General features: G+C 35.4%; 1 protein-coding gene across 8 annotated transcripts in view; it reads right to left on the reverse strand.

The window, feature by feature from the left end:
• rad18 (RAD18 E3 ubiquitin protein ligase) overlaps nt 1-22,881 on the reverse strand; it is a 62,669-nt gene extending 39,788 nt beyond the window's left edge. For 6 of the 8 annotated variants that reach the window (XR_014530221.1, XR_014530222.1, XM_083521217.1 and 3 more), the window contains exons 1-8: nt 22,685-22,881; nt 20,331-20,409; nt 19,712-19,773; nt 19,456-19,526; nt 5,359-5,696; nt 3,796-3,895; nt 3,322-3,366; nt 2,050-2,231 (exon numbers count right to left, since the gene is read on the reverse strand). Coding sequence is in view for 6 of the 8 variants with exons in the window: in XM_083521217.1 (XP_083377343.1) it covers nt 2,050-2,231; nt 3,322-3,366; nt 3,796-3,895; nt 5,359-5,696; nt 19,456-19,526; nt 19,712-19,773; nt 20,331-20,409; nt 22,685-22,735 (928 nt within the window). In the remaining 2 variants the exon portion in view is untranslated. The remainder of the gene's footprint in view (nt 1-2,049; nt 2,232-3,321; nt 3,367-3,795; nt 3,896-5,358; nt 5,697-19,455; nt 19,527-19,711; nt 19,774-20,330; nt 20,410-22,684) is intronic. The other 2 variants (XM_083521221.1, XM_083521220.1) reach the window with 1 other exon arrangement.
• Nucleotides 22,882-24,335: the final 1,454 nt, after the last annotated feature.

Here is a 24,335-nt window from a genome sequence, read left to right on the forward strand (position 1 = left end):
AGCCCATTTCATTTTCAATGTGTAAAGCTTTCTAGCACTACAGGGGTGACGTGATGTGAAAAATGTCGTAATTGCGAGAAATAAAGTCAGAAGCGAGAAAAAAACTAATTGCCAGAAATAACGATGGGAAAAAGTCAGAATTAGGCAAAAAAATTGCCTTTCGATTGACGAAAAAAAATTCGGAAAGAAAAGTCTATATTTTAGGAAATAAAATCAAAATTACAAGGGGGTGGGGTTAGGGTTAGGGTGCTTCAATAATATAAACATGTTCTGTGGGGAAACAGTGCTCCATGTGTTGCTAAATAGACTAAACAAAGCATCGAGGCAAATAATAATAATAACAACACAAAAAACTAGAAAATAATTACATACAAATTTTATACTGATGTTATAATATTTTACTATTTCTAACCTTTTATTATCATTTACTCATACCTGAAAATGGGGGACATACATACATACATACATATATATATATATATATATATATATACATATACATACACACACACACACACACACACAGTACAGACCAAAAGTTTGGACACACCTTCTCATTGTAGATTCACACTGAAGGCATCAAAACTATGAATTAACACATGTGGAATTATATATGGAATTATATACATAACAAAAAAGTGTGAAACAACTGAAAATATGTCATTGTATTCTTCAAAGTAGCCACCTTTTGCTTAGATTACTGCTTTGCACACTCTTGGCATGCTCTTGATGCCTACTTTGAAGAACCTACAATATGACATATTTTCAGTTCACCTTTTTTGTTATGTATATAATTCCATATATAAATCCACGTGTGCAATGACATATTTTCAGTTGTTTCACACTTTTTTGTTATGTATATAATTCCATATATAATTCCACATGTGTTAATTCATAGTTTTGATGCCTTCAAACTTTTGGTCTGTACTGTATGTATGTATGTATGTATGTATGTATGTATGTGTATATATATATATATATATATATATATATATATATATATATATATATATATATATATATATATATATATATATATATGAATGAATGGGTCTTACAACGATTTATGTGCTATCAAATGGTGAAAGAAGAAAGCAATGAAAGGAAGATGATTTCTCTGAGCTGTATACATTTAGTTCCCTGTTTTAACATTCTAATTTTTGCCCTGATTATCCTTGCTGAAAAAGAACTATAAAAATACATTGCACTTCTGGTTTAGTCAAAGGAACTTTTTTTTATTTATTTTTTTTTTTTTTTATTATTAAGCATCTAATGCGTTTGGCAGACATCCTTATCCTGAGCATTATCAACTAGGGGCAGACATGGTCTGCACACAAAACCATCTTTTACCTGAAGACAGTTTTGCCAATATACACCCCGTGACTTATTGCGGAGAGAATCAAACATTTAAAAACAATCCTAAATCTTGAACCTTGAACTCTTGAAATTTAAATTATACTGTCAGTTTTGACTGCAATTTATCATAGAAAAAAGTAGCAGCTATAATTTAAAAAACTTCACCATCCAAGCAAAAAATAAGTAAATATAAATACGTTTTGTTTGGTTTTGTTTTTTTTAAACAAAAAAACGCTCTATTTCACTCAATGCTAGACAGCAGGTCAAAACTAAGTTGGAAAGAGCACAAGCAGACAGTGGATTTTACAAGCTTCATTTCCCTCCACTGAATGACTAACTGCACATCTATAAATTACTCGCTTACACTTAAATAACTTATGTTTATTACTCTATATTTTAACACAACATGAAAAACACACAATGTTTATGTACAAACCTTTTTGCAGACATACTTTTTTTCACAGCATGCCCAACAGAGAAAGCTAAAATAGCTAGTAAATTTCCTACTTTTGTTCCCATATACAAAAACAAGACAGGCATTTAGGTTCGTCTCAATAACCTGTGTCTCAAGTGAAAATATATTTGGTCTAATACGGAGATAAGAAACCCAAAGCAGGAGGTAAATTTTTTGGCAAACACTTACTTATTTAAAAAAAAAATAATTAAAACTCTCATTGAACAGTGAATATGTACTTAATCTGGGGTTGAGCGCATCACACTGTGCGTTGTAGATGTGCGTGAACTCCTGATGCCGTCGAATGAGCTGATCTCTGGAGCCTTGTGTGGACAGATGGCACTCTCTCAGCCTTCTCTTTAGCTCGCCCATTGTCAGCAGGTTGTACACCAGCTTAGCCATCGGCCTGCGCTTCCGACAACTGACATGGCACACAAACAGAATAATTGTTGGCATTTCAACTAAACATTAATATTTAGAACATTTTCCAACCTGCAAAAAGGTTAAAAATCACACTAAACGCCACATAGCAACCGTGTAAGGCAAAGCCAAGCTTTTTGAATAAGACATAAAATGGCTTTTTACTACACTAAGTCACTCATCAAATCCCATTTAGGAACAGGGCCTGAAAAACACCACGCATTAATTTGATGCAGTAAAGCAATGCATCATGTTTCCATCCATCTGCCATCAATCTTTCCGTGTGCATGCGGAGTGCTGAGATGCGCTAAAGGCCATTAGAATGCTGAAGCACAACCGCATTCATCAGACCTTCCATGATATTCTGCCGCAAAGCCAATCAGGCTGACCTCAGCTGCCAGAGTGGAGAATAATTGGGCTGCACAGAAACACGTTTACATAAACAAAATCCCGAAACCTGACGATCGCCTTTTACGAATCTGAGGGCAAATTTCTGCCTTGACATGAGGCAAAGAAATATATAAATGGTTTATAGCTGGGATTTGGCCACAACGCTGACAAAAGGAGAAATCCAGGGACATAAAAATGTGCTATCGAAAAATGTAGCTGTGCTCACTGATGACAGAAACACAGTTACAAAATAAAATATATTAGTTAGATAAATCAAACATTTTTCATTAACAACAGATTAGACTGAAAAGGCAACACTGCCCTTTAGCAATTATTTTTTTTTTTTACCTTTCCATCCCTATGATTCACTAAGCACATATTTTACAATCGAGCACTGATGTAAGACTTTATACATCTCTCCCATCGATGCAGAGTTTCTCACATTACAAATACTGTCAATAAAACATATTTGTGTGGTAGTGCTTAGTAAGATTTCTACATGGTGGTTTTCAGTGCTGTTTTCTACAGCAGCAGTGAGTGATCTGTAGAGGGCAAAGCAGCAGTGTGCTGATCGCATCTTCAGACAGACAAATGAGTAATGATGCTTTTTTACATCATCTACCAAGATGTTTAACGTGAGGAAAGAAAAAGAAAAAGCAACCCGTTACTTGTATTACTGTACGATAGCCTTAGACACTCACTTGGGCTCTATAAATGCAGAACAGGAAAAGCCTAGTTGGTCAGACCTAAGAGGAAAATAATACATTTTGTCAATAAAACTCTTCTTATACAGCGCTACAAAAAAAAGCTTTATGTAGACTAATCAAATCATTCTGCCCATGTCACATTATTATGCTTCACAGTGTCTTCACAAGCATAACCCTCACTTCAAAATCATATCTCACATAACAGAAATGAAAGCTGCTGCTGTATTTTCCGACTCTGAACTGTAGCAGAAACGCACTGCTACATATAACCAAAGATACAGGAATTCCGCACTTTGATGGTTCCACTCTACTGGAAGATTATATGACCATAAAACAACAGCAATAAAAAAAGTCCTAATTCCTTTTACGCATAAAAGACGTAAGTAACTCTGCTGCCATTTCTGCTACAGCAGCTACATGAAGGTTTCGGTCCATTTTACAGCAATAATATTAACTTCATTCCCAAACCTTCTAAGACTGTCCTTCTTTTCCCCTCTAGCCAGACACGTATCCAGATGTTTGTTAATGTGTTGCTGAGACACTCCCACGCCACACACTGGACACTCCACTGTAAGATAAAACCAAAGCAGAAACACAGCTTTAGTGAACAGTTTTAGATACTTATTTGTGTATAAAAGACGATTACAAATCGTACAAGTCCTTATGTTTTTATGGTAAAAAGTGGAAAAAAGACAACAATACAAAAACTCATAAGGACAAGAGTTCAACAGCTTCAACATCCAAGTAAACACAAAGATGCTTTAATAAGTGAAGCATAATGTAAAGACTAATGAAGCAAAAGGTTTCAGCATGTGAAGTTTACTCACATAAGAAACAGGTAAAACAAATACCTTCAGGCATCAACAAGCCTGAACCCTTTGAATTAAATAGATTAGCGCTCACCTGTTTTCTGTGTTGATATACTACAGGGATTTTTTTTTTTTTTTTAGTTGTAGTTGTTTGATTGTTGCTTCAGTTGCGAGTTGTTAATTTTAAATAAACTTGTGTGTCTAATTGTTCTGAAGATGATTATTTCTATCCATCACAATCGTTTCACTTCAATAAAAACTCTAAGGACCGCTTGGCACAAAATGTAGCAATTTTGGAGGCGTTAAAGCAGAGGTGAAATGGCCACGGTTCGGTTCATATCCTGCAGTTATGAAAGATGCTTTCCAGAATGCAAATGACAGAGTAAACTTTTAAGTAAACCTTCAAAAGGTGGTTAGGAAAGACACTGCAAATTCAAAACTCTTCAGCACAAATATTACCATTTGAGGTCACTGAGAAATCTTCTCTTCTCAGAACCTCACAGCAATGGGTAATTAGATGGAGAAGAATACATTTACATAATAAGCTGTTTAAAATGTATGTAACCAGCAACAAGCAAGTAATTAGGTTTACTTTATGACCTCAACTGTATACTGTCTTTAGTGAAAACAACTTAAACCATAAAACATTTAATGAATGTACCAAAACCTGCCACCAATTTAGTGAATATATAATTTTCAACAATTTGTGCTATTAATTATATCCTGTCTGCCAAGGACACATTTTTCAGGTATCAGTATTTTATGTGTATTTTTATCGCAGGAAACTTTTACTTCATTGTATCTGAATGTGGAATATCTACATCTTTACCCACTCCACTACATTGCAGAAAAGCATGCCTTTCCTCGCTACTTTGTTGTATATACATAAATTACGTTAAATGGAAATCTGCTGAGGGAACTTTTTCTGGTGAGAGTTTGTATAAAGTAAGGGTCTCATTATGTGCCTATTACAACAGAAATCTCTTAGGACATTGAATTGCACCAACAAACATTCAGAAGCGAGTACTTTTACTCAAGTGAGCACACTACTGCTAAATATCATTCGGATTCCATACGGATCGAGTTTCCTCTTGACTTAATTGATGTTAGATAAGATTTTATTTTAGTGGCACATGTTGGCGTTGTATCTACAGAATAAAGGGATGTAATGGTTATGAACATGAGCAAATATGAGCATGAGAGAATATAAGTAATGCATCACCTTTGACTACAGGTTTAATATCCTGTGATGTGGAGGGAAAAACAGGCACATCCAGCTTCTCTTCCTTCACTGCTGTGGTCACAGTCATTGCACTGTCAGGCAGCAGGGCTTCCTGCACACACACCTCCATGGGCTCCAGTTTCACTGGGTGTAGACCCTTAGAGCCTGACCGTGCTCCTGTGGAAGAGTTGACTGGGGCTCGTTTTTGGAAAAAGCGAGTCAGAGTAGCGCTTTCTTTCTTAAGGGCTTTCTGCCTCGCTGCTTTTCCTCCGACAGCCGTTGTCGGGGTCTTGGGGGAGATCGGCGGGGACTCAAAATTCGCCTGAGACAGCTGTTGCCTGGAGACAACACAGAGAGAGAGAAAAAAACACTTCAAGTTAGTAAGGTCAATCAGAAAAAGGCTGACACATATCAAATCACAACCACAAAGACACAACACATTATATATAATATTATATATATGCATTTACAAAACTGCTATTTTGCAGAGTGGGTTTGTGACACTAATGACAAAGCGAAAGCAATAGATGACTATCGGCATTCGTAAGAAACGTAGTAGGACATCATGGCTTGTATTAGTAATATAGATGACATGGAAATTTGTATTGAATTTACATGTGATAAACATGCATCAACACAATGTTCAAATATGGCAGTGTACTGCATTTCTCAGCCATGAAAAGGCAAACCTAATCACAGAACTGAGTTAGGTCAGCAAAGGAAACTTAAACAATAACATGAGCCTCCACATTTGGATAAAATGGGTAAGCTTTTCTGTGTTGATTCATTATGGTTGTGTGTTTTGGTAAAAAAATAAATAAATAAATAAAAAAAATAAAGTAGGACAGCAGAATAAATGTCTAACGAAAGTTTTTTCCACATTGTCCATCACTAATGATGCAAAAGAGCAGCTTTCTTCAGCTAATGCTGGAGCTAGAAGCTACTTGAGGGGTGCTATAACAAAAACTAGCATTGAGGAGTGAGTGACAGAGCAAAGACAGACACCAGCCCAACTCAAAGATGTCTGAAAACTAATCTGGTTTTAATATTTAATATTTTGCATTCATATTGCTCCCATTCTGACAGTGATATTTTTCTTGTTCTTATTTGTGAGAGTTCTGTTTAATGCCACTGCCAAACAAAGGGAGAAAAGAAAAAGTGCTTTTCACTTTTTTTCAATCTATTTTAGAGAAAGTAATCATAATTGCATTTTTCATTACAAAACAAAGTTATCCACCTCGTGAAATAAGAATTTTGTCCACATCACCCAGCCCTAGTGCATCTGAGTGATGGAATAAGTACGGGCTACGAGTCCCACAAGCTTATCCGGTGCATTAAAATATTCTTTATTGTTTTGTGTTATCCAGTTACACCAGGCCGAGGAAAGGATGAAAACCAAAAGCAGCTCTTAGGGAGCATTTGCTATATCCACACAGTGTGGATTACAACTGACACATGATGACTATCATTAGAACGGGATGGCTCACCACCAGAAGCTGCAACCTCCCACCAGAACAGCTTCCCTCACAGATCAGATGTAATGCACTTACTACCAGTACCGACTATTTTTGAATTACGTGTTCATTTTCCTTTGAACACCTTAAAAGAGCTTCACTTGTGCTTTTTCATGTAGGAAAGTACAAACCATTCATATTAAATGCTTAGTCAGCTCGGCCCTTAATAACCAAACAAAAATAAGCTTGTAATTAAAGCCTGGCAATCATAGTATATAGAAGGTGTGGCAATCAAAAATAGAATAGAATAGAATAGAATAGAATAGAATAGAATAGAATAGAATAGAATAGAATAGAATAGAATAGAATAGAATAGCCTTTATGTCACATATACATTACAGCACAGTGAAATTTGTTCTTCGCATATCCCAGCTTGCTCAGAAGCTGGGCTCAGAGTGCAAGGTTGGCCATGATGCGGCGCCCCTGGAGCACAAAGGTTTAAGGGCCTTGCTCAGGGGGCCCAAGAGTGGCAGCTTGGTGATATATGGGCTTGAACCCCCGGCATTACGGTCAGTAACCCAACACATTAACCACTGAGATACTACTCATAGAGAAGACCTAGTACATTCACACTATCACAGACTGTAATTGATATATAACCAATGTACATTTATAACCTGCTGCATTATATGTATAAAGCGAAGTTTTCCAATTTGCAGCCCCTTAAAAAAAAAGAAACACCTTGGTGTTTGGCAGTGTTGGCTGTTTGAAACATGTCCTGCCATTTTTGTAATTTGCTTTAAATATATATTACTATATAATCATAGTTTAGTTAAAGGGGTGAGGAGAAAATTCAGGCCAAAGAAAACAACAAGTTTCCAATGTTCAAGTTAAAGTTTATTTCTATAGCGATTTTTACAATGAACACTGTCTCAAAGCAGCTTTACAGAACTTAAGAATTAAAGGGAATGATGTGTATTTACCCCTAATGAGCAGCCTGGGGCAAATGTGGCAAGGAAAAACTCCCTTAGATGGTATCAGGAACAACCCATGAGAGGAACCAGACTCACAACGGGAACCATCCTCATTTGGGTGACAAAGAGTGTTTTTAAGATTTATAAATCTTAAAAAAAAAAAAAAGAAAAAAAAAAAAAGAAAAAAAAAAGGGGAGTGAGAACTACCATGAGCACTGCAATGTGATGAGTAATGTCCTTTCTACAGTCTAATACAGTCAGTTAATACCGTGGAACCAGGAGCTACTGAGCAACTCGTAAAATAGTTAAACAACTGAGATCATCATAGATCCAACAGCAACTCCTCCATGCCAGAGCTTTTAAACACTTAAAGATCATTTCAAACTAAAACATAGAAAACACTGCACAGTGCGTTTACCTTTTTTAAAGTCATTCAAAAAATTTTTTTTATATCTTTAGTTATGATTTTCTTTATATTTGCATTTTGATGTAATATGGCAATTAAATGCACTAAATGGGTTTAGTTTTCACAGACATTCTTGTATTCTTGTATTTTTTTAAAGAACTTATCTGATTACTTGATTAATAGGTTGACTAAACGGTAGAATACTCGACTACTGAAATGATCACACTGGATACTCTGGGGCTGTTGACATCTAAATTATGTGAACAGTGAATAACAAAGTTTGTTTTGTGTTCCATTGCCTGAAGCAGCAAAATGTCATTCATTCTTATTGTTAATACAAAAAAAGATACATTTTAATTATAAAATGAATACTTAAATAGATAAATATTTGCTAAGGACTTGTTAAAGTTATACATGCGTAGTGGTTTTCAGCTCACACTCAATACCTCTTACTGTTAACATTGTGCTTTTCACCTGTACACATTTAAAAATCATTCAGGAAATTCATTTGTTAGACAAATGAAAATATGTAGGAATGTAGGTCACCTTGTATACATTCCAGTCTGGAGTTACTGATAGTTAATTACAGCAACACGAGAGGAATTCATTGCAACAGTGGGTCATAATCAGGTGTTGGACTACCACAAGATGCAATAATACTTCAGCAAAGAACACCATTCTTGCAAAGAAGAATGACCTATTCGGCAACGTGAAGCCTCTGGGTTATGAGTTTAACTCCACTGTTTAACATGATGAAATCACCTTCAGATTCTCAACTAGGCCATGATCTGATGACAAAAGAGTATAGCATAATTGACATAATTTGCATACTCATCAAGCGTCTGCTCCAACTAAAGTCATATTCACACATAGCCAGCCACTGTACTGTGAAGTCGACAGTAGACATTGCTATTCTTTTTTATTACTGGGTGGCACAACTATTAATCCACAGGTGCTCCTCTGTTTTTACTCCTATTGGTAGTCGCTGCAGCGAGTCACTCCATAACTGTTAAAGATTTCTCAATTTCCCGTAATTTCCGGACTATTAAGTGCACCCAAATATAAGCCGCACCCACTGAATTTTACAAAGATTTTTATTTCGAACATAAATATGCCTAAATTGAAACTAATAAACTTTACACAGGCTTTAATGAAAGACAGTGTCTGTAACACGACTTGTATCTAAACAGTAGCCTACCAAGAAAGTCATTGTTCACTCTCTTCCTCCTTCCTTTCACAACTATTTCTCTTAAGAGTTTTTCTTTTGGCGTCGGTGTGCGTTTAAAAATCACCATCAGTGAAGCTTTTCTCCTGATGCCGTGCAGCTCAGAACACAGGTGAAGTGTGTTTTTTCATGCCCGGTTGTTTTCAGCGTGATGAAGGATTCGCATTTCCTGTTGACAGTCCGAGTGAGCAGCAGGTCAAACGTCAGAGGATCCATATTTATGATGTGGTGCGGCCCGATTTAGTGGGAGCGCATCCGATTTATTATAAAGAATTTCATTGCTTTGGTAAATACAATTTCAATAAATATAAAACTAGTTTATTTGAAGTACGTTTTGCTGAGCATACAGATATTGATCAATTTGCTTAAATGGTAAAAATTTTGGATTTATTTGCTAAGTTGATTACAAGAATGTCAAATGGATATCCCATTTCCTTTCTCTCCCTCCAATCACTTGCTTTTCTACTCTTGGGGTCTCGGGTCAAATCAGATGTATTGTTAAGAAGCATAAGACCAAGGCACAAAATAACTAATTGGGCATTGTGTGCACACGTAAACTGTGCGAGTCACAGTAACCGCACTGCACACTACTGTTTGTAGAAAACTGCAGTTCATAGTGGATCAGATGAGAAATCTGGCACACATGCAATTTCCTGACTGCACACTACAACAACAAACTACAACAGTGGTTAAAGAAATAATAATAAAAAAAAACACCAGCCCCACTGTTAAACCTGACATCTTACTGTGTCTGAAAGTCATATCAATAAATCAGTCAGTTGGTGTTTTATACTTTTGGAATCAATTCAATAAGGAACTTATTTAAATCCACTAAATAGAAAAAAGTATTAAATGATTTCACTACACAAATGTAAAAAAAAAAAAATCTGAAAATCAGAAAAGATCTGTCATTAATAATCTAATTTAGACCAGAACTTTTCACTCTGTACACACAGATGTCTTTAGGAGTTCACTGGTCAGTCACAAGCTGTGGGAGAAAGAGGACAGAGCAGACGGGGCAAGCACAATGGCAGATCAGAGAGAAAATCGATACTAAGGCCAGAAGCCCAATTATATCCCCATGTCCCCTCGGACTCAATTTAACTTATTGATGAATAGAAATGTAAATATGCAACACCAACTGTCAGGAATTAAACATTTGGGTACCCACTGCATGATAGGTAACCTTTTTAAGCCAAAAACTTCCTATTAAATTAACTTTATTTATTGGAACATAAAATCTAAAAAAATACAACCATTTGCCAATTAGCCAAGCTCAGATCGGGAAAGCTGTGTTTTGGCATCAGCAACCAGAAAAATGCAAAGAACCAAGTCAGTTGAAGCTATTATTAGAAGATATTATAGTGAGAAAGAAAGCAGAGGATGCTGAACATTCTTGCTGCGGTTACGCCTCCATTCCAGAAATTGACTGTAGGACAAAACTGCTCACATTAAAAACAATCACAACTTTGCCAAAGAGTGGACTTCATAACAGCATTTCCCCTGGGGCCACAATGAAAATAACTAAATGCTGACATTTCCCAAACACCATAAACACTTCTAGAAAATCATGCAGACTAACAATAAAGAGAGGAATGAACACAGAAAACAAAAACTGCATTTAATGAGCAGCCAAATATGCCATGACAACAACAATAATGATGATAATGCTCCACTTTGACTTTGGACAAGCTGGAAAAGGTCTGGAGAACTCTCAGGATGGATGAGTCTGTAAGTGAAACTGAAGTTTTGTGTTTGGCAAAGAGCCAACACAGACCACCACCATAAAATCATTTCCTTACAGTCAAGCACTGTGGATTAACTGTATTTACATGTGGCTGTTTTTTTGTTTTGTTTTTTTTGCCAGTCCCAGACTTCACAGAGAAAGTCTGAATTAATTTTTTTTATTCTAGAAAGAATGTCAGTAAATCTGTTTGTTAAAGAAAAAGTAAAAAACTAGGCTTGAGAGATTACAATTCATGTTTTTGAAAAAATAAAAAAATAAATGGTAAACAATTGAATCTGCTAGAAGCTAATAAAAGGACCTGAAAGTTTTTGCTGGCAGAAGTGTCATCATGCAGTCGATTTATAGAAGAACTAAGGCGTTATTGTAACGTCAATTTTTATTGTTGAAGAAGAATGTCTACGCCATCTTCAACCATTCTAAAGCCCATTAAATGCAGCTATTACAGACCTTTCTAAACAAAATATATTATCAAAATTATCTTCTTAATTTGTTTCCTTTTTACAAAAATGAACATTTTATTTTTGAAAATGCAGACAAGAACATCTGTCAAATTTGGTGCATTTAATTGCCATATAACATCATAATGCAAATATATAAATAAAAATCATAAATAAAAAAGTTAATTTCAGACTACTCAAAAAAAATTTAAAAGAAAAGAAAAATGTAAACACACTGTACGGTGTTTTCTTTATGTTTTAGTTTTAAATTAGCATTTTGGAATCTTTGTTGTTTTCTATGGCCTGAATCATATGGTAGCTCGTTTCCACAACAGAAAAATCTCAAAATTCTCTCTAGGAATCAGACGCTTTGTTATGATACCATGCGATTCTAAGAATTGTAGCCCATTTTATTTTCTATGTGTAAAGTTTCTGATACTACAGAGACTTGCCCGATCGGCTAAAAAAAAAAAAAAAAAGTTGAAATTGCAAGTAAAAAAGTCAGAATTGCGAGATTCTGCCTGTTCCTCAGTTTTTAAATCAGTTTTTATCTTCTGTGTTTACCTGTCTAGCGCGTTCCAGAGTTTAGTGGGTGATGTGCAAGTAATAATGTTCCGCAAAGAAACAGTCCTACGTGTGTAGTACGTTTCCGCACTATATGAAATAATTATGTTTGAAAAAAATACATGAGAAATTATGCAGAAATGATTCCCTGTATTTACTGACCTGCCAAATTCTTAGACTGCAGAAAGACTACTTGTGTTTCTGCCATTCACAGTAACATTATTTGCACAGCTTACAAAAATATAATTTTTTATGGAGTATAATTTTTTCCCTTTCGTACAACCAAAACCTGTCTGCACTATAGGCCAGATTCTGAAGGTCTGTGGTAGTAGAAAGTCTGATTAGGTAGTGGTCAGTGCAAACCCAAAGTAGTGAAGCAAAACACCGTTAGATCTTGTGTTTGAGACTGTAATGTCAGACCCCAATAAGCAGGGGTTAGGATCATTCTGTTCCCATTATCTAGCTGCAAGTTTTCTGCTGTAACGTAAAGCTGATTTGGTCTATTGGTGCACTACCACACTGGGATGAAATAGTATGTTTTATATGCAATAAAATGTGTACAAACCCCTCTGTTTGGTTTATAATTTGACTACAGTGCATACTTGTCACATCAATGAGCTAAAACTAAAAGAAATCAATTTTTGAAATCAATAAAGCAAGTGAAAAAAATTTGTAACATTTGCATGTTTAGTAGGTACATATTAAGCAGTTCATTTTTTATTTTTTTTTGTGTAAAACTGTGTAGGAAAAACGGGATCATCATAACTGTACGGGCATGAAAAGGGCAAACTACCATAAACAAGTAATCAATTCCAATAAAAAGCTTTGAATCCATTGTAGCAGAAATCCCTGACTGAATCCTATTACTATGCTGTCAGGACATGGTGTTTATCCAACAGATCCTTCAAGACTCACAGAGCAGGCAGGGTTTTGTAAAGAGAAGGGGGAGAAATCCATTAAGAACGATGTCAGAGACTGCTAATTGGTTATAGCCGGCAACTGTGTTAATTTATTACTGCTACAGGATAAGCCACAAGTTGAATCACTACAAGGGATTAATTTACTTTGACTAAATAACATTTGTTAAATATGACAGATTATGAGCTCCTTGAATTGTAACGCAAAAATGACAATTTATCATGATCGGATTTATGTATGACAGCAGATGAAGATTATTTTATTTACCCCACTCCAAGCATACAAAAAATTAGGAGCATTACTGCCACTTCATTAACACAAGGATTTAACGCAAGTTAGTTAAGTCAAGTCAAGTCAAGTTTATTTGTATAGCGCTTTTCACAACAGACATTGTCTCAAAGCAGCTTTATAGAAATCAACAGTAAAGGTGAATGGTGTGCATTTATCCCTGATGAGCAGCCGTGGCGACTGTGGCAAGGAAAAACTCCCTTAGATGTAATGAGGAAGAAACCTTGAGAGGAACCAGACAAACGTACAAGAGTGAGTATCTCCTTTAGCCATAATTTATGGTTAAGACATCATACTGGGTAGTTCCTTTACTTTTAATAGTCCATCGCTATATAATACTAAAACGTAAAGATGTGCATCATGGAAATATGCTCTATCAGCATTCTGTTACTAATGCATGCAATAAAATTGAACTGTTTGAACACCAGAGGTCCCAATTTGTGCATTCTGTAAAATTTTAATGTATATAGACTTCACAATTGACATTCAATAAAATTTTGTTCTATAGCTCTTAACATTGAACATCAGAAGTTTTACAAAAATGTAAAGATTGCAAATATAAATTTTAGCCTCATAAGTTTATCCCTATAGGCAGTGGCAAGGAAAAAACTTACTTTGAGACTTTGCGCTAGCGCTATGAATTCTTTAGTGTTTTATGTTACTCTTAAAAGGAAAAAATCTTCACACATCGAGGGAGTAAATAAATAAAAGAATGAAGACTTTTGTTAAAGTATTCTGAAATAAGCAGAACAGATATTATCTTTATTACCCAATTGGGCTTTAACAAATGTAAAGAATTTAATTTAATTTTTGCATTTATTTAATGTTAGTGAACCAATTTAATCAATATAATAAAAAAAAGTGTATTGATTAATTTGATTCGTTTGGCTCTTAATGCCTTTTACTTTTTCCTACGTATGACACTTTTTTTGTTTAATTGTTGTTACACTTTACCATAATTATCAAAAACTATTTTAAAGTCATGATCAACCTGTAGAATGTTTACAACGTCAGATAAAATAAGAGCAAGAATGAACAGGTGTACAGATATTCCCAGTGAGTGGTCAGTGCATATAAAAGTCCAACATTCAGAACATTCCATACTATCGGCCCAATCAATTCTCTAAACACAAACACACACACACACACACGATCAGATAAGATAAAAAAAAAAAAAAAAGGATCACCTATATTGCCTGTAAGGTCCATGATGTACTTTGCCTTTCGCGTCAGCAGGCTACAACAGGAAATTAAGCAACTGAGAGGAACACATATCTAAGGTACTGCTCTCCCCAGACTGATGGCCATCTTTTGTTCCAGCACGTAGTAAATTATCCCTCACACACCAGACAGAGTTGGAAAGACTGATGTCTGCTAGCAAACTAGACTCAAAGCACAATGTAGAGGAAGTCAGTGTTCCATTAGTAACCCAACTTATATGAAGAAAATTAATTGATTTCTCATCATTCACTGCTGCCTTGCATTCTCAATCATCACGACAGATTTCCACTATATCAGTCTTTCCGAGGTCTTATTCGAGATCAACCTTTATTTGCAGGGCTTAAAGAATGAGGTGCATGTGAAGAAGGGTTGACATTAAAGCAGCAATTATAAAATTCATGTCCATGTTCCAGCACATGACAGAGAAACATCACAGAACTCATGAGTGGGAGTGTGCTTTATCATTGCTCTCTGATCTTAGAAAAGTGTCACACTTGTTTCTGGTTGAAATTCTGTCTCTGTTCAGACCGAGTTATTATCTTTTTTGGATAATCCTATGAGAAGTGGACAGCTGAGGCATTTAACTGTTCAAAGCTAAAAATTTTTATGTCTCAAATCATCTATAATGACCATGTGATCATGTTTCATCAGTAGTGTGGTGCCAAAATGCACCCACTGTCATTTTAAAAGCATCACAGACAATCCTGACCAACACAAACTCAAAGGAAATGTTTCTATTCAACCATTCGACAACTTTTTCAAATGAAACCATCAGGTGTTTAGACTGGCACCAACCTTAACTTATACTGGCATCTGGGTGCTTGTTTTTGTACTAATCACACCCCACGTGCTTTTAACAATCACATGAGTTTAATAATTATGAGTTTCATTTAACAAATAGTTTCCCATCACCTACTCTACGTGGCCACTGCAGAGGGACTTTTTGAACGCACCAGTATTTGTATTTACATGGCTATTATTCACCAATACTCTTGTATGTAATTTTAGCAATAAAAATAAAAAAAATTCTAAAAAGTAAAACAAATTACTTGTTCGTTTTAAGAGACTTTAAATGTCTTTTCTTCTCCCTTTTATTTCGTATTGGAATAATCGTTAGAATAAAGGTAGTCCTCAGTTTACGATGGAGATACGTTACAACGACCCCATCGTAAGTAAAAAAATTATCCTTAGTCGAAGATGGTGCTATGACTGTGACCGTCTTTCCTGCTTAATGCTGATTTATATATATAATTTTTTTTGCTCTAGACTGATGGCTTTCCTCTTCTTATTTTCACGACAAGCAGGAGACATACTTGGGTGCTTGGAAGGCATGCTTTTATTACTAAAATTGCTGTTTGAAACAGAACAAAATACACACTGTCAGTGTGTGAGGACTTTTTTTTGGAGGTTGGGGGGAGGGGGGGGTGGTTCACAGAGGTCTAACTAGCCTGGTCACAGCTCAGAAAGCTAAAAACTCAAATACAATACAGTCGCTGTAATCTAATTAAATGATTAAAAGACCAATTTTTTAACATTAAGAGTTGTAATATTTTAATGTCATAGGCTGCAGTATATTTTTTTTAAATGCAATTTTAGATCACTGATATAAAGAGATAGTGTACATAACACAACTAAGTTGCTAATTCAGGCTATAATGTGAAATAAATGGTATATTAATGAGGTCAGGGACACTGTTATTTAGTTTACAAATGTAATGTGGTCACAAACATCTCTTAACAGCAACAAAAGTGCCCTGAGGGACCAGATAAGACAAATAAATAAAATAAAGATAAAAAAAATAAATACATTTTAAAAAAATACACAAATGTCATACAGTGTGAAAACACACTGCTCGTTTCTTTGACATTAAACATTAGGTCTGCGATGGTGATGCACTATAATTAAAACCAAAATTCAGAGTTTAAGCACAGAATTCTGAAAACACCACACTTAGCACTTGGACATTTCCAAGATTTAGAAAAATGCACCCCCTCCCCTGCTCCGGGATCATAGACTTTGTTTGCAACAAAAAAATAATGCCCTGAGCACATGCTGTTTAAATCTCTTATCCTAGACATAACATAAAAGGTGAAGATAGAAAGGGGAAACATGAGGAGAACGAGGAGAATGAGAATGAGGAGATCAGGATCAAACTAAGGATGCTGAATCTATGAGTGGCAATGATCCCACACCACTAAAACCCTCTCACTGCTCTAAATCATGTGTCAAATACAAGTGCCAAATTCAGCCTTTGTTTCATTTGGCCCCTGTGAACCTAAATACCTTAAACAATAAAGAAAACTTTAAACAGCCCATTGTACCGCACTGCACAACGTTTTACAGCAGAACTACGGTAGTTACTGCAAAATGTTTTACACATGTACACTCTGTTTTCTATAGACTGCAGACCGAAACTCAAATTAAAATAATCAACTGTGTACTGGGCTTGATGCAAGTCACATTCAGGTTAAAAAGCTATTCAGAAGCATGTGTGTGCTGTGCTGGTAATAGTATAACTAGTTAATCTATTAATTGACATACAGAATAAAATGATATTTATTTGCACAATGAGTGATGTGTTTTTGCATTTCAGGTAGATGTAGTATACTGTCAAAAATAAAACTAAGACTACTACTTTACTTTAGTAAACTTTACTCCATTTTTTAAAAAATAATAAAATAACATGTATCGAGGGAAAAGGACACTTTTTTGGGGGGCAATTCCTGCCCTTTTGTTCGCAGTAAGCAGGATACTTCACCAGATCTCTGTGCTTATAGTGCAGCTCTCGACTGTGTAGTTTTCAAACGGAAACAGAAAAAGAAAAATTGCACTCTCCCAAATGTTTCTCATCACAGCAGCTGATGCCCAATAAAATGTGATTTAACAAAGTGTTCGAAATGTTTTACTACTGTATAATCAGTATAAAAAATGTTATTACCCAATAGAGCCTATGCTTTCTTAGCTCTCCTTTTTCTAATAGAAACTTCATATAAATCAAGATCATTGGATTTGCAGGTATTTTGCACATTCGGATTACATATTTTTAGCCTCAGTTGATTTGGGTTAAAAGTCTTTTATAGAACAATTATTATCACGAGATGAAGACTTGGCAAAGCTTTTATTCCCCCTCTTTCTGTCAATCAGTGATCGCAAAAGGGAAAAAGATTTATGAATTTTCTTATCTACAGAGGTGTTGATCTGTAAAAGCATTTGAAATTGATTTATTCAAAATCCATCATTACCTACTTTTATCTTAAAATGAAAAAGCCATGTCTGATGCAAGAGCAAAAACTATAATATTTAGATAGGAATTAAGTGAATCTAAATTATATTAATTAAAAAAAAAAAATCAATAACCTTGGCCAGATCTCTGTATATATCATTTGTAGCTGTTTATTCTCAAAACCATGACAATGTTTAAAATCATAAGTCATAAGTATTATGTATTTTTTGGGAACCCAATGGTGTGACAAGTGCATAAATATACACAGTAATACAGCAAGGACAAAAATAATAGTTTCTGTATATTAAACATTTTCTACAGTAATACCATTCTAATGCAATTTATCTTTTTTTTAATGCAACTAACAGTCGACTGTGTGTCGTTATATTAGTGATTAGGATGAGAGAATTTGCATATGAGAATCTCTAAGCCTTGAATGGAGATTTAAACTGATTCATTGATTTTTGTTTTTTAATCTATTTTTTTAACTTCATCCATATTTCTAGTGAATAGAACCTATGGATGCACACACGCTTATTTAGACTCAAACATATGCACTATGTGAACAAAATTATTGGGACACCTGACTTTTTCAGCTATATGTGACTCTTCTCTAAAGTCTTCTCTCAAAATTGGAAGCACACATTTAAATAGAAGGTCTTTGCATGTGATAGAATAAAATGTTCCCCTCACTTGATCTAGGAGACTCAAACCTGTTCCAGCATGACAATGTCCCTGTGCACAAAGCCATATCCATGAAGATGGTTTGGAGTGAAAGACCATGAGTGCCCTGCTACAGAGCTCTAACCCTAATGAAAACCTTGGGATGAATTAAAATACTGGCTGGACCACAGCCCTCCTCAACCTACATCAGTATCTGACTTTACTACTAACAATTTGAATGACCACAAATCTCCATCACCACACGCCAAAATCCAACCTCCAGAAGAGTGGAGGTTATTATAACAGCAAATGAGAACTAAATGTAAAATGGAATGTTCAAAAAGCAAAAGCGACTCTTATGGTCAGGTCTCCACAAACGTTTGCCCACATATTCATGCGTCATATTGAGTCTTTCACTCTTATGCACATTTTACAGGAATTTTTAAATCATGACAACTTATAAGAACCATGTACAGTGGTACCTTGACCTACAAGTGCATTAATGTACGAGTTTTTCAAGATACAAGTGGTCACTCGGTCGATTTTTTGCTTATTGCACGAGCAACCAAACCCCCCTCTCCCCACCACCCCCACCCTCAGCCACCAGCGTTTTCAATAGCTCAAGTCGTCTCATCTCCAAGGTAAATAAACTGAATAAAATCTTATTATATCTTTACATACTCTTTCTATTATGTATTTATACAAGATTTGTTATTTAGAAATGTATTTTCCTAATTTAATAAAATGAAACATAAAAACAGGGTGGCATTTTGAGGGTTGGAACTGATTAATGCCATTTTAAGTATTTTCAATGGGGAAAATTGATTTGATGTGCGAGCAAATTGAGATACGAGCTCGTCCACGGAACGAATTAAACTCGTAGGTCAAGGTTCCACTGTAATGTCATATAATGTCTTGCGATAAGAAGAAATGATACTTTTCTTGCTGCACATCCTAGTTGAAATCATGAACATTACCTCACAGCTTGGAAGCTCCGAACAAGGTCATCTAACAGTCTGTTGTTTCTCAGCTCTTGTTCTGTCAGGGGCTGAAATTGAAAGTTGTTATTAACTTTGATACATATTCAACTTAATATAGTTACACCTTTACTCAAGGCATGATTTACAACACTAGTATTCTAAACTAACAAATAAATGATTTTAAATTACCAATATTATGTTACAGAACAATGGAATAGGCTATAGAGAGCAAGTGCAGTTGGGTAATACCCACCGTGTTGCAAACTGGACACAGCAACTTGTAGGAAAGAAATTTGCGTATACAGAGGGAGCAAACTGTGGAAAAAAGCAAACAACAATCTAATCAAAATAATTCTTTTTCACCATATTAAATCACATGCATACTGTGGCAGACATTTGGAAATATTTCAGTCGTTCGAAAACATTTTCGAGAAAGAGAGAAATAATCTGGTGGGGAAGTCATTTTGTCAGTTTTTTTATATTAATCCATATTTCAATATTAAGCAGTGTAGGTAACATGACGGGGCCAAACTGGAAATTGTTGTACAAATGTACAGAACGACACACACACACACACACACACACACACACACACACACACACACACACACACACATCTACTCCATATTACACAACACACCTTTTTTTGGTTGTAATTGTTGCTTTGTTTGTTGTATTGCTGTCTTTTTATGAACAGTGTGTGTCATTAAATTAAATGATGATTAATAATAAAAAAAAAGAAATATAAAAACATTTTGAAACAGAATTAAAATGTATTTGCCAAAGCCTGCAACATCAGAACACAGGACAAAATCAGATACTCATAAATAAATACTACTGTGACCAACTGCTGGGTTACATGCTGTACTTACAGTTATGAGAGCACTGAGTCATCATGGATATATTCAAGAAGTCGAAGCAAATGGGGCATCGGAGCAAAGTGTCGAAATTCTGTTTTTTAAAAAACAAAATCAAAAGAGAACTGATACAGAACAACTCTAATTCATTCATATGTAATATTATACATTTCTTAAGATGTACACTTCTGTATTCTGTATAAAACAGTACAACAACGATCCAGACATATTACGCATATAAAACATACACTAGTGTTAATGTAGGACTGCGACAGATCCCTTATACAGGATAAGGAGGCATCAGAGACTATTAGGACATCTTTTTTTGTTTTGCTTTGCTTTGCTTGATTAAGCGCTCATGTCACACTCAAATTTAAATGTGTAGTGCAGATTTAATAAACAGGATTACCACACAGAGCAGAACTTCTCAAACCTAATGCAGCCTGGGACCTGGAATGTATCGGAAAAACTAATACTAATTCCACACAGCTCCCTAGTACTGATTACATTTATAAATATTTGATTTAAAAATAAGGCTCATTATTTAAATGTGTATGTGGTATTTATTTACACCACAGAGCTTTTTAAAGAACCCAAGTTACTGAGCTTTAACCAATTAAACCTGTATAGCAAACTATTACACAGTATAACAGAATGGACAGAAAACACAGAATAGTACTTATGTTATTTGAAAATTTAATCTTCTTGATGTCTTCCTCTGCACAATCTTGCACAGTTATACTGTATATTAACACTATATACACAACAGTACCTACTGCACCTTCTGTACATGTCACTCTCAACCCTGTACAGTACATATGGACCCAAACCCTCATTTAACATATTGCTATTTATTTCTAATAGGCCACTTATGCACATCCGGTTGGATGCTAAATGCATTTCATTGGCTCTGTATATGTACCTTTCCCAATGAGAATAAAGTTGAATCTAATCTAACTATACTAGATATCGAATAATTATTTAACTTTCTTTCTCTCAACTACTATACAATTTATAGACAAAGGATTCTGTGCTTTTTTTTGAACATCCCATTCCACATTTAGTTCCCATTTGCTGTTATAATAACCTTCACTACTTTGGGAAGTCGTTTCATTACATTTTGGAGTGTGATTGTTGAGATATGTGCTTATTCAGAAGCAAAGGGCATTAGTAGCTCAGTGGTTAAAGCTCAGGGTTACTGATTGGAAGCTACCACTGTTGGGCCTGTGAGTATGGCCCTTAACCCTCTCTGCACTCTGTCCCCAGCTTCCCTAACAAGCTGGAAAGAAAGAATTTCAGTATATTGTAAGGTATATGTGACAAGTAAAACTTTTAGTAACTCATAAGGACAGGTACTGATGTAGGGTGAGGAGGCCTGGGGTGCAGTCATCGTTCCAATTCATCCCAAAGAGTAAGGTTGAGATCAGAGCTCAATAACAGGTCACTCAAAATCTTTCAACTTGTGATGACTAGATGTTTATGGAGTTGGCTTTGTGTACAGGGGCATTGTCTTGATGGAACAGGCTTGGGTCTCCAAGTTCAAGTGAAGGGAAATTGTAATGTTACCACATCATCATCATCATCTTCTTCCACAGCAGATCATCCATCTCCATACCACCCTGTCCTCTACATCTGCCTGTTTCACACCAACTACCTGCATGTCTTGCCTCACCACATCCATAAACCTCCTCCTTGGCCTTCCTCTTTTCCTCTGTCCTGGCGGCTCCATCCTCAGCATTCTCCTACCAATATAACTCATGTCCCTCCTCTGCACATGTCCAAACCATCTCAATCTCGCCTCCCTCACCTTGTCACCAAAACGTCCTACATGCGCTGTCCCTCTAATAATGTCAACACATCTAAAGATCCTATACAACTGCTTTCAAGATGAGCCACATATAGACTGGAAAAGTCTGGTGTCCTCAGACATTTATCCATATATGTCCAATTTGTCACAAACGAGTGAGATATCTTTGGAAACTTTTCAAGCGTGCTGTGGTCATTTAAATGCATTTAAGGTAGAATAACTCAGTCAAAAAAACTATCCTTCGGGCTCGGACTAACTCGGGTGTTTCCGTAAAAGCCACTGAAAGATTCCATAAATGCCGGAATGTTATTGTTGTGGATTAGCATAGCAAGCCTACTAATCAGCAGTCCTATTGAACAGATGTTAAACCCGGTTGTATGAACACAGTGAAACATTGTTTTGTTCATTTTTACTGTTATTATGTTAGATTCACTGTAACCCGTGCAGGATAAAAACACTACTGCCTGTAACTCTAGTTGCTAGCTGCTTAGCTTGCTACATGTCTAGCAATGTTGCCCGGGTTGGGATTTTATCGAGCTGAATTTTTATTGTCAGAACTTACTTTCAGGCATGACAAGTTCGGTGGTAAATCCGCTTCGACAGAATGAGACATTTTATCCAACAACTTGCTTATTTAGTTTGTTGGTTTGTTTAAATATACGCTATACACTCCACTACCCAACTCTCTTACTGAAACAAATGAAGAAATTCCGCGCGCACTTTTTTTCCTCCTCCTGCACTGACGTCACTTCCGCTTACATTTTCTCGCCTTAGAGTTTATGGATGTGATATTGGATGTTTGTTTGTTCGTTTTTTACTTTACCTTGTGATTTTTGTCTTAACTTGAGGGATTGTTCGTAGTTGTTAAACGATTGGTCTTATATTAGTTTTTATATTGTAAATTGAAATTATGTTAATTATTGTTCGAGTTCAAATCACAGTTAAAAAGTCTTTATCTACACTTTTTGCTGTTCTTCTACTAATTATATATTTAAAAATGTTTTCATTGCCTATTGTAAAAACAAATTTTGACCTTTATCTTGTTTTCTTTCACAAGATTGTTTATATGATATGAAACACATTAACTATACATACCCAGTGTTAAGACAAAGATAATGGAATTGAGATGGTATAATATTAATACTGTGGCATAACCTTGGTTTTTGCCTCGATTACTATGATTTCTATTACATAATTACTGTTACTATTACAGCCTTAATAAAACCATAGTAATATAACTATGGTTAGCAAATAAAAACCATTATAAAGGTAAACGTGGTCCCTGGCAGTCTGAGGCAATCACTAAATTACAAGATAAGGTAAAGAAAAGTTCTGATTATGTTTGCACTGTTTAAAAGAGTAAAGGCTTCACATAATTGCATAAATATATAAGAGTTCTTGATAAAATGAATGATGAGTGTGTATATATACGGCATATAATTGTTAGGATGAAATAGGTTTGAGTGTCATACTTCCAGTGAAAGGAAATCTAAATTTATTTCACTTTCAAACACATTCTAGAAATGTTGGTGCCTCCAGCAGATTTGAGAAAAACTACATATGGGTGCAATGGTTGGGTGTCCACATACATGACAAATCATTATTTGCTACAAATTTAGAAATGAATAGCTTATTTTTTAATGTTTATGTTACTGGCATATTTTTTACTGTGATGTCTATTTGATGTTTGCTGATGAGATGGAGAGGAAGTGATAGTGTTCACGGTTCATTCATTCAACTATCTTTAGTAATCACTTTATACTGCCGGTGATGCAGTGGGTTAAACTAACCACAAAGTGGGACAATGCACACCAGTTGGGATGCCAGTCCTTCTTAGGACGCTTTTCACACACAATCCCACAAACCTTTATATCTTTGTGCACATACATGCATTTTTGGGGAAGTAAAAAAAAACAAACAAACAGGGAACCTCAAATGGAAGGTGAAAGCAACATTAGCTAAAATGAACATAAGCTGCCAAATGGATGTGAGATAATGTTGAGCAATCAGAAAGAACATTTCAAGAACAATAACTGAACTCTATGAGCACTGTATCCAAAAGTGTAGTTTGCCAAAGTATAAATTAAAACATTAAGAAAGTACTTGTGTTGCTTACGAAAGCAAGAGGGAGGGAGAGCGAGGACAAGAGAGAAAGTAAGAAAGAGAGAGAGAGAACAACAGTATCAGCAATCACCTCCTGCCTGCTATTTTTA

The sequence above is a fragment of the Silurus aristotelis genome (genome assembly GCF_946808225.1).
Source record: "Silurus aristotelis genome assembly, chromosome: 2".
NCBI lineage: Eukaryota > Metazoa > Chordata > Actinopteri > Siluriformes > Siluridae > Silurus > Silurus aristotelis.